Source organism: Priapulus caudatus, unplaced genomic scaffold (genome assembly GCF_000485595.1).
Source record: "Priapulus caudatus unplaced genomic scaffold, Priapulus_caudatus-5.0.1 Scaffold68, whole genome shotgun sequence".
Lineage (NCBI taxonomy): Eukaryota > Metazoa > Priapulida > Priapulimorpha > Priapulimorphida > Priapulidae > Priapulus > Priapulus caudatus.
In genome coordinates, this window is record NW_014577129.1 from 619,035 (window position 1) to 631,215 (window position 12,181).

The 12,181-nt window shown below is 45.9% G+C and overlaps 1 protein-coding gene across 1 annotated transcript in view; it reads right to left on the minus strand.

Annotated features, from left to right (window-relative positions):
- LOC106821310 (fatty acyl-CoA reductase 1-like) overlaps positions 1-3,231 on the minus strand; it is a 12,711-nt gene extending 9,480 nt beyond the window's left edge. The window contains exons 1-3 of the mRNA XM_014826062.1: positions 3,028-3,231; positions 2,795-2,935; positions 2,310-2,401 (exon numbers count right to left, since the gene is read on the minus strand). Coding sequence (XP_014681548.1) covers positions 2,310-2,401; positions 2,795-2,935; positions 3,028-3,231 — 437 coding nt within the window. The remainder of the gene's footprint in view (positions 1-2,309; positions 2,402-2,794; positions 2,936-3,027) is intronic.
- Between the last annotated feature and the right edge of the window lie 8,950 nt (positions 3,232-12,181).

Sequence of the window (12,181 nt, forward strand, 5' to 3'; positions counted from 1 at the left end):
CTCTCTCTCTCTCTCTCTCTCTCTCTCTCTCTCTCTCTCTCTCTCTCTCTCGACGGGTAATCAATGCACGGGAAACGCAACTACGCACATAACCTTCCAACGCACTGCACTAGCACAACTTAACTGCCTTCTAAGAGGGAGGGGAGAAGTTGCGATTTGCACCACCTGATGCTGCGCGGTTTTTTTACAGCGACACGAGTGACTGGACGACTGAGACCTCAAGCAAATTGCTTAGCCGCTCGCTCCGCTCTCGACAGGCTGGCGTTCAATCTTGCCGCAGCTATTAGGTGTAAAAACCCCTACGGACCGTAAAACCAGAGCATACGTCGTTACTAATGGCACTTACGTATGTTTCGCGTTGTGTCATATATGTGCGTCGGAAGTTCGGTCCCCACTGCGAGAAAAAAATCCGCCTGCGACTTTAAGAAAGTAAGCTCGCTTTCGTAGAAACTCTCTCTCTCTCTCTCTCTATCTCTCTCTCTCTCTCTCCCTCTCTCTCTCTCTCTCTCTCTCTCTCTCTCTCTCTCTCTCTCTCTCTCTCTTTCTCACCCATCTGTTCTCTCATTCTCTCTCCCTCTCTCTCTCACTCTCTCACTCACTCACCCCCCTCTCTCTCTCTCTCTCTCTCTCTCACTCACTCTCTCTTCCTCCCCCTCTCTCTCCCCCCTCTCTCTCTCTCTCTCTCTCTCTTTCTCACCCATCTGTTCTCTCATTCTCTTTCCATCTCTCTCACTCTCTCTCACTCACTCACCCCCTCTCTCTCTCTTTCGTTCTCTCTCTCTTCCCTTTCTCTCTCTCTCTCTCTCTCTCTCTCTCTCTCTTACTCTCTCTCTCACTCTCTCTCTCTCTCTCTCTCTCTCGCTCTCTTTCCCCCCAATCTCTCTCTCTCGCTCTCTCTCTCCATCTGTTGCTATGCTGTAGCCCTCTGCCGGCTCAAGTATATCCCTACTTAAAAACCATCCCATGTACTCCTTTCATCCATCTTTACTTCTGACCAAAGACCATCTGCACAGCTCAACACCGTAATGTACTGCAGTGACGTCGACTTTCAAAGTATATAATTATCTTAGCAACTTCCCCGCTTTTTCCTCTCTTCATATTTTTCATGATTCTGACTATCGGCTATGGTAAACTTCGATGGGTTTTCCACTCTGAGGGTTGGAAAAAGGGGCTCTAATCACAGTGTCCCGGGTAAAGGTATGCCATTATGCAAAAAATTCCATTTTTCGCAGTTTCCATTTTAACAAAATTGCAATTCCCACAGTTCTATTGAATCTCAATTTAAAAATGTAAAGAACAATTTAATAATAATCCAGCACACCCGGTCGCCAAATAATTACAATGGTTCAATCCCGCTTCCCAAAAGTAACCATATCCGCTCCCCTTTCTTAATGCGATATCTTGGAAGGTGTCCCCTTCGTCTCCCATATATATACGAGACACGTTTATAGTCATGCGGTAATGGCATAAGTTTTCATGCAAGCAGCATCAGGAAGAAAAACCCGCAGTTACGTGCTGTGACCGTGAAGTGATATCGGTTGTTTGTCTAAGTACATCTAATTAAATATTTCATTTCCACGCTCTTCCCTCCTTCATAATTTAACTGAATTCGACTATCGGCCATGGGGAACGTCGCTAACAGAGGGTGGGAAGCGACGGAAAAAATCGCAGTTGCGATATTGAAGCGTATCTACGCAAGCGGTGCGCACACGCGCGGACGATCAAACCGAATCGACGTCCGTCCTTGAATCCGCGTATCCACGCAGGTCGACCGCCCGCGGACATGCAGACGCTCACGTGCGCCCGCCATACCGCTACCTTATAACACACTTTTCACGATTTTCATCATTCGCAGCGCTTAGAATTCGACGTCGCTGATATAATATCTTGTGCGTCGCGATCGCCCCCTGGCGGACGTCGTCCGCTCACAGATCAGAGGTCGCGCGTGCGGCCGTAGCGAGTGTTGCTATGCGGATTGCTCGCGGCACCCGCGCGCGTCTGGCGAGCAGAATTCGCTATATACTGGTTTATGAGCCTCGCCGGCATCAGCTAATTATTCGCCGACGACGCAGACGACGAACTAGGCTGCGTGCGTCCGCCGCAAAAATTCCATCGCTCCGGGAAAATGAGAACTTTTTGCGAAAGTTTCCCGTGCGCATGCGCGCAGACTCCGACCCCGTAGTTGGCGTCCAGCCTCAAACTCCACGACAGATGGCGCTCTCGCTCTGGCTCAATTCTACTGTATTATCCTGAGTGTGGGAAGGGGGCGCTGCATGCAGTTTGGTCCAGCCAGCGCCGCGCGCGGTCACGTGTGCGCGGTCACGTCGGCGGTCACGTGGCATCGGCGCAGCGTTCCTGTGAGCCTCCGCCGCTGCTGCCGCTGCTGCCGCTGCTGCCGCAGCTGTAAGCATTCAAAGAAGCCAACGACCGCCGCTAAAGTTTACTTTAAAGTTATTACTGACGGACTGGAATCGGGTCAGGGGTATAATGTACCCACTATTAGGGTGATAGACGAGATTCTATTCCGCTCACCGCGGGAATCTTGCGTTATCACGCAAGGCTTTGTCGGGCTGATAGGTTTTTAATCGGCTCTTGCGGCTCAGGTCAGTTAAACTCATTAAGGTGATATAGCTTTTTCAAACAATAAGCCGGACGACCTCGCTTAAGCTCGTAAGTCAGTTATAACTAGTCGTGTATATAGGTACAGAGATAGAGAGAGAGATAGAGAAATAGAGAGAGAGAGAGAGAGAGAGAGAGAGAGAGAGAGAGAGATGAAGTTGATCGAAGCTGCGACGTGAAGAATGACGTTGATTTTGTCAGTTAGCAGCTCGTAGTCACTGTCGGACATGCCGAGCTGTGGTTCAATGACATCTCCGCTGATGATGTGCAGCTTTTTGAGGACCTCGGGTGTTTCATTTTTTATAGGAACAAACACCTGAAAGATAGAAATCAGATCGTCATATCATGTAAGGTTTCGTGTCCACTTAGCCGTGGTACACCGATTCCCACCGTACTAGCGCTACTCACATCAGACTCGAGAACTTTCTGCAGTCGTTCCTCTGGCGTCTTATCGCGCTTCGGTCGCATCAGAAGGTAGAGTCCTCCGACGTCGGGGCAGGTTCTCAGCAGCTTCTCTATCACGCATTTCCCAATGAAGCCCGATCCACCGGTGATGAACACGTTCTTACCGGCGTAGAATTGCGCGATCGACGGACGCATTTCACCTGCCATGACGACTGAGTCTATGCTGTAATATGTGTTGCAGGGACAAGTGATCGGTTGTTGACAGCGCGAGTTTGACTGACCCGCGACGGTCGCGCCCAGTGCTTTTATGAGACACTAATTTTTGCATGAAAAGATTACTGTTTGTTTGCGGAAGTTCAATAGGGCGCTGTGTGCACCCTACACTTGCGTGTTTGCTTAGGCTGTCCTGGATCACGACGTCTTTCCAGTACCGTGACTTTACGTAGCGTACTGATTAGCATTAAGCCCGGCGCACACGTGAGTTATTTAAAAAAAGTAAAATGACGCATGAGTCAAATTACTCAACGAAAATCCGCCGAACACGTGAGTAAAATGACGCATGCGTCAAATTACTCAACGAAAATCCGCCGCACACGTGAGTAAAATGACGCATGCGTCAAATTACTCAACGAAAATCCGCCGCACACGTGAGTAAAATGACTTATGCGTCATTTTACTTGAGTAAAATAACTTACGTGTGCGCCGAGCTTTAAGCAGATGTCGGCAGAATCGACGAACGCAGCTCACCTGTTATAACGACTGCCTATTCCTTTTTGACAATATATAAATGTATAATATACGTAGGTATAAATTATGTGGTTATATTAGGTAGGTTTATATTATGTGGACTGAGATTATGTAATATTTTAAAACCCCTCTTAACCTTTAGTTGCATTACACTGTACTGTACTGGTGCCTTAAAGCCTTACAGGCTTAAACTCTCTAGCACCTATGTATGCTCTAGTACCCAAATTGAGAAAAAAAGTAATGACTCTATTTTGACACACTTGTAACTTCGATCTTGTGCTCTTTGTAAGACTACTATAGCAGATACTACACGCATAATCGAAATTACGTTATTTTGAAGCAGAAAGTAACGAGTAATCGTTTACAAGCTTTGTTTAAATATTTTGCTTTTATAGAAAGAAATTTCAATGTAAAACCTTTTTTGAAACCTTATTTCCAGTTATCGTGCCACACATGGTGTCATCAATGTCTAATCCTAGATACTTAACGGTATTTCTATATTCATGCAATTACCACCCCAGCTGATGTCTATAACGTTGGAGTTTCTTATATTTCCTACGGGTTAGGATAAATTATTCTTATTGGGCCACTATTCGAATTATTATTATCTCCGCCAAGAGGTTGGCAGGAGGTTATGTTTTCACCGGCGTGTGTTTGTTGGTGTGTGGGTTTGTGTACAGCCTAACTGAAAAAGTTATGGACGGATTGTCATAAAATTTTCAGGATAGGTCAGAAATGGGCTAACTTATAATCGATTAGATTTTGGTGGTGATCCGGATCCAATTAATTAATTAATTAATAAGCGCAGCGGGTACCCGCAGCTAGTATGATATAAATATATACTAGCGGATACCCGGCGTTGCCCGGGGAAATCGGTGGCGTTACTCAGTTGGTGACCGCTTGGTTGAAAGAAAAATACCCCAAATAGCATCTAACTGTCTATCTATCCATGCATCCATCCCATTCCATCCCATATCACATCACATCCCATCCCATCCCATCCCATCCCATCCCATCCCATCTCATTGCATCCTATGCCATTCCATGCCATCCCATGCCATGCCATGCCATCCCATCCCATGCCATCGCATGCCATCCCATGCCATCGCATTCCATCCCAAATAAATAAGAAATCAAAAGAAAAAGACATTAAAAATAAAAATAACTAGAGCACTCGGAGAGCGCAGACCTCCGCAAAGGCAGCTGAATTCTCTCAATGTGGAATTTTGTATTGATGAATTAATTAATTAAGGGAAAAAATTAATTAATGAATTAATGAATTAAATAATTTATTGGATCCGGATCACCACCAAAATGTAATCAATCGCTGAGTGCGAGCGTGCAGGTGGGGGAGGACTGTGGTTGCCCCTTAGCCTGTGGTTGCGTGTTTGTAAGTCTACAGCCAGCGCACCTAGCGGAAGTGAACTGAAACGTGCATGTTCACAAACCCACAAACACACAAACCAACACTCAAACACACGCCGGTGAAAACATAACCCCCGCCAAGCCCATTAACTCTTTATGTGACATAGGAAGATTCGCATATAAATGGTCTTCATTTTCACTTCCTATTTGGATTATTCGTCATAATATAATATAGAGTGTATAATATAAGCTATACAATACACTCTAAATCATATCCGCTGGCATTGAAGTTGAAATTCGAATTTTACCCGCACATCTCATCGACTATGCGTATATGCACCGCCGTGTAACTATGTAGGCAAGATTTTTAATGCAAATAGCATTGCTACAACTACATAGTTTGCGTAATATAAGAAAAAAATCCAAACATGGCTTCGCGCGGCTATAAAATCGACGTCGGCGAGGCATTAAACTATAGGCTTTTGCGATCGTTGTTCTACCTTCCTCTCTAGCGTCAATTACACCGGCTCATTCACTTTAACGAGTTTAAATAATTCATGAACGCTCTCGCGCGTTCGCACCGAAGTATGTCTTGTTAACATCGGTGTGGATCCGGGTCGCGTGTGAATGGAGCGCACGCGAGCCAGCCTGCGAGAGCGCGTATATACATACTCTCCTGAAGCTCTCGAAATAACATCCATAATAGATCGCCTCGCGAGATACGCGTGTAAATATTAATGGTTCAATCAAAGGCACGTGCCTTAAGCTGCGGCGGAACAGCAAAGGGAAATGAGAAGCGATTAAGCGCGACGAGTTGGCGCGCATTGCGCATGTGAATTGCGTTCAGGCGCGTTCAGGCGTTCAGCTGCGTTCACACGTATACACGGCCTAGCTGGTACCGTACTTAGTTGGTGCTAAGTTCGGGCTAAAATGCGTTCACATGAGATACACGACATTCGAGGCTTAGCTAGCTAGGTATAATATAGACTGGTACCAAAGCAAATCGAAGCAGCCAATCAGAAGGCGCTAAATTCTTCGCTATGTTATACCGTTTGGGGAAAAAAAATTTCGCGGCCGCGACACCTTGTTGAATTGTTATTCTTTAAATTTAGGCACAATATTATTTGAGCTCATTGTGTACGTCGGGGCATAGAGCGCCTTATAGTTTCAATTTAATGAAGCAATATGATATCCATTTACACGTGATTTGGATTTTGAATGCATGCTGAAATTATGTTCATCGACTGAAACAGAACATGAAACAGTCATTCGTAAGTATTTAACCTTCCGCTTCATTGTTTCCCAGATGAAGCCTCATTAGAGATCGAGCGTTTGTCGTTGCGAGTACTAAATGAAAACGGGTTGCTTCCCGGGATGCCGTCGCCGGATCTCCTGACAGAGTTTAGAGCACTCCCCAAATGCCAACTACTTATTTGAATCATCTCGTAGGGCCACGCCAGTGACCTTTGCTCTCTGACTCTCACTGGCAAAATTCGCTTCATATATTCGAGGCGGTGTCTGGTATTTATAATCACAACGCAATAATTAAGTTACTATAATCACGTATATCTTTATTACACACACATGACCATACATACATTTTTTTACATTATGTACGTCCATTGGATGTCAATCGGGTACAATTAATTCATTTATTTATTGATAACGTTTTTAAAAGCATGTGCAGTACAACAACCGAATATTTTTTATTCGCTGTGAAGAGCTTCCAGCATAATTTAGAACTTAAGAGCTAATGCTGTCTAACAGCTACCATTGTCTCTTACAAATTATTACAAGGTATGCATAAGTATTCATGGATACGTTGCGATAATGGGAACAAGTCTATGAAAATCACACGTAATTATTACTATATACATACATTTATGCGGGTGATACTCGATACTACCATCACATTTACACTTGTTGGACACACTATTTTATGATATGTTTTGCGAAAAAAGTATAGAATGCGTACGCGTATCTGGATCTGACATTTTATAACTACCGTAACCGCGAGATTTAATATGAACTATATATTATTGAACTATATATATATTGACCTACATATTTAATCAACTGCCTGTGTAGCGCGAAATTCCTGACTAAGTCTTGCGAAATACATGATATATAGGATGCGCATGCCCGAGTTTGATGACGAATTTTGTCGTGTGAACGCTCTCTTCAACGACGCTCCGTGTCGTTTTTGAACAATATATAATATATATAGTCGAGTAAAAAGAGCACAGTAGCGCATCTGTGAGTCTGCTTATATTTTGCCGCGGGTTGAAACGCGAGCTGCATGGGACGGTAAATTGGGTGCGGGCGCGACTCTTCTATCTCCGCTAGACACGTGTGCGCGCACGAGCGACGCCTAGTGGCGACTCTGCCAACACGCGTGTGTGGTTATGCCTGCGTGCGAAGATTCGCAAAGTGGTCGAATTATTCGACATTTGACGAGATTCGCGAGCGAAAGAGAAGATTTTTCGTCGGCATTTTCGTGGAACAGTGGATCACGTGGACCCCCCCCCCACACACACAGCTTTATGCGACGAGCGTGTAAGCGTGGCACCAACGTCATCGATGAATCCAGGAAAGACAGCAGCAACTCGCTGCGCCAAAAGAGAATTATAAATATTGTCACATGTAGCAGGCTTTGTCCGGAAACAATTCATGGAGGGGCTTCTGACCTGTGAAAACCGGCGCCGCGGGTATGGTTCTTACTGTTTGATCAACGTCCGATGTTGTGTAAGCCCCCCTCCCCCCACCTGAGGGGATTCCGTGAGTGCTACACTTACGCGGGAAGTCAAACAATGTTGCCGGGTGCTTAGCAGGATGGGATTTTTTACTGGCGCACGCGTTGACATTTATAGATGATAATGGGTGAGTTGTTCATCATCGCAAATGTGTTCATGTCACCCCCCCCCCACCACCACCACCACATCAACCACCACCGCCGCCGCCTTCCTTCCCTCTCTGCACACCCGTTGCTTTTAAAGGCTGCGAATGTAGGAGATCTAGAGGAAGCCATGCAGGCTTGGCAAACGGGCACGGCTGTAGGCGCTACAATCGCGCTGAGATGTGGGCAGTGAGTTCAGAAAGACCGTTTCAACGAATCCCATATGCTACGTTTTCGCCGTAACCTCGTTTACGAGACTTGCAGCGGAATTGCTGCTCTATGGTTAGCAGTGTAATTGAAGGGCATAACATTATGGGTTAAGTGAACTGGGCGCGGCATGACACGGTCGTAATGTAAGCAGACAATGGACGAAGTTTCGTCAGAAGCAGGCGTGAGCGCAGCTCGTATATATAGGCGTTTACGCGCGAACGCCACGGGTGCGCTCAGATACGCGCGCGTGTGACCGTTCACGCACAAACGCACGCACGCGCGCATGCACGCACACGCATGCACACATGAGCGCGCATGCACACACGCACGCATGCATGCACACATACGCGTATGCACACACACACACACGCGAACACGCGTACACGCACACACATGTACGTACACACGCGCGCACACACACACACACACGCACACACACACGCACACACACACACACACACACACACACACACACACACACACATTTACGAACAAGAACACCGACGCATACTCTCACATACAATGAACCCATGCGCACGTCTAGCAGGCACCCACGCGCGCACCTACTTACTGGAAAATAAAGAACCGACCGAACGTAAAGCCATTAATAAAACGAACGCCATTAGTAGCGGCACTTCTTACTTCCTCATACATAAGATGGATTTCCAATAGACATTGTGTCAAGCAATAGACCAACGTGTGTGTAGCAACAGTTGCGCACTGACGCTACGGGCGAGGGTGTCGGGCGACGCTACGGGCGACGGCCAACTAATTAGCGAGCTCTTTTCGGCGCCTTTTACTTTCCTCGATTCCAAGTTAAAATAAACGCACCGAATGTTTTTTTTCCAAAGAAGCGTTAATGATTTAGAAGCTGCGCAATACACTGCATGCCTGCGCGTTCAATTTTTTTTTAGATTAGATTAGATTAGGTTAGATTAGATAGATTATATTAGATTAGATAGATTATATTAGATTAGATTAGATAGATTAGATTAGATTAGAACAGCAGCAGCAGCAGCAGCAGCAGAAGTACTAGTGCCAAGCCATTATAAGAGCTTACATAACAGTGGCGATGACGTCATTATAGTCTCCCTTGAATTCGTAGAATTTCTCTTCTATGACTTCAAGGCTTGGCCGCACAAATGCTGTAGAAGTGTGAACGATGGCCTGCAATGTACCGATCAATTATAACACATATTTGCATATTAATTTATTTTGCACGATATATCATTATTATACAATCGTATAAGGTAACAATACATACACCACTGTACAAGCAGTGACTATCACCAGTGATATCTGGGGATCAGTCGTCACTCAACAGATATCTTGTTTCGTTCAGTGCCGAGTCGATGTTAATTAATGTCACTGTCACGGTTTTCTGGTAATAAATGTCTTCATTTGAAATGACACTAAATTCTATCATGAACAATTTTTTTGTTCTGGATTCAGAAACGCTCTGATAATTACCGTTTTCTACTGACTTGTGATTTTCCTTAGGCAATAGCTCAACGATCACGGGTTGGTCATACGGGATTTCATTACATCTTTAATCTATTATTATAATTATCTCAATTTGTGTATTCTGATAAAAACATACACGACGCGCACGACGCCATACACAAATACGCCGCGAGCGCACACGCTGACACGTAGACGCAAACGCAATCGCATACGCAAGCATGTATGTACCATACTATACAGATATGCATAATATTATGTACACGCACGCACCACACACAGTCACACACACTTAAGCGAGGCTTATGTCGGGCTTGCGAGCCGACTCGACAGGAAGCAACTGGATTTCGAGCAACTGGAAGCGATCGGCAGCGACTAGTTGCGTCCAGTTGCCCACTGTTCTATTCCGAGCAACTAGTGGGGGCCCTGCAGTCGCAGTGAATTACAGCCAGTTGCTTCCAGTCGAGTCGGCTCGCAAGCCCGACATAAGCCCCCCTTTATAATACATTACGTGAGTGTGCGCGCGCGTGCGCGCGTGCGTGTGTGCGTGCGTATATGTGCGTGTATGAGTGTGAGTGTGCGCGTATGTGTGCGCGTGCGCGTGTGTTTGCGCGAGCGCGTATGTGTACGCGCGTGAGCGTGTGCATGTGCGTATCGTACATCACTTCACATAAGTGGCACCCGAAATGTTTCTTAAAATCGGGCGACTAAATCGGCGGCGACTGACTGGACACATTAGGCGATTTTCACCGGCGATTGAGTCGCCCGACTGAGTCGCCCGATAAAATCGCCTAGTGTGAGTTATTGTTACGGCTAAGGCTCCGGTTAGGGTTAGAGTCAGGGGTAGGGTTGGGTTAAAGCAAGAAATTAGGTTATTGTTATAGCTAAGGCTACGGTTAGGATTAGAGTTAGGGGTAGGGTTGGGGTTATGGTATAAGGGAAATGATTTGTATTACGGTTATGGCTAGCGTTAGCGCTAAGGTTATGGTTAGGGTTAGGGTTAGGGTTAGGGTTAGGGTTAAGGTTAGGGTTAGGATTTGAGTCATGCATAGAGTTAGATATATGGTTATGGTTACGGGTAGGGTTAGACCTATAGGGCTATGGCTAGGGTTAGGGTTGGGGTAAGGGTTAAGGTTATAGTTTGAGTTAGGGCTAAGACTATAGAGTTATGGTTAGAGTTAAGGTAAGTGTTATGGATAGGGTTATGGGTTAGGACTTAGATTATAGAACTATGACTATAGGGCTATAGAGTTGGGGTTAGGTTTGGGGTTAGGGCTAGGGTCAGTATAAGCGCGTGTATAGCGATAAAGCAAGCACGAAGATATCTCAGAGTCACCGCCAAGTCACGTGCCTTCCTTGCGGTCTACACTATTCAATCTTAGTTGTAAAGCCAAGCGTTCGACGCGATCGATTGCCTTCATATTTGCCGAAGCGTGCCGCGTTACGAAATCACGCGCGGGGCGCTATTCCTAATCATTCATTGACATTACCTGGCGCCGTTGCCCGCTCGCTCGCTCGCTCGCTCGGTCGATGTTCGGTATCTTCTAATCCCCCCTGCGCCTTTGTCATATTGATTATATCGCAAGGTCTGGTATGCGGCGCCCGCATGAAACGTAATAACGCACAAACTGCTTGATTAACTGCGACATCCGACGTCGTGTTTATTCATCGTCTCCATTTGCGGGCACCGTAATCTAATTAAGAAGGTATAGGCGTCGACATGCACCCTATTCGCGACGGAATTATTCGTCTTTAGTCCGTATACCGCGGTCAACAGGAGAGAGAGAGAGGGGGAATGAGTGAGTGAGTGAAAGAGGGGAGAGAGCGAGTGAGAGATGGGGAGTGGGAGAGGGGAGAGAGCGAGTGAGAGAGAGAGAGCGAGAGAGAGGGGAGTGTGTGTGTGTGTGTGTGTGTGTGTGTGTGTGTGTGTGTGTGAGAGAGAGAGAGAGAGCGAGAGAAAAAGAGAGGTTGAGAGATGTAAAAAGACAGATAGATAGGTAGATAAAGAAATATAGAAAGAGGGAGGGAAATAGAGAAAGAGAGAGCGCGAGCGAGGGAGAGCGAGAGAGAGAGAGCAATAGAGGGAGAGCGAGAGAGAGAGAGAGAGATAGAGAGAGGGGGGAGGGCAGGCAGTCACCCTATACGTCTGCCATTGTTCATTGATCGGCGATCATTTTCACAGGAGCGATATGCGGCTCTATTGCACGGTATCGTATTCTGTGCGCGCTGCAAGAATCACCGATCGACACATGACGTTTTACTACTGCTATCTACGATTATCCGATATGAGAGAGCGCGAGATAGATAGATAGAGAGAGAGGGGGAAAGAGATAGATAGATAGTTAGATCGATATATATATAGAGAGAGAGATATATAGATATATATATATATAGAGAGAGAGAGAGAGAGATAGATAAATAAATAGATAGATAGATAGATAGAGAGAGAGAGAGAGAGAGAGAGAGAGAGAGAGAGAG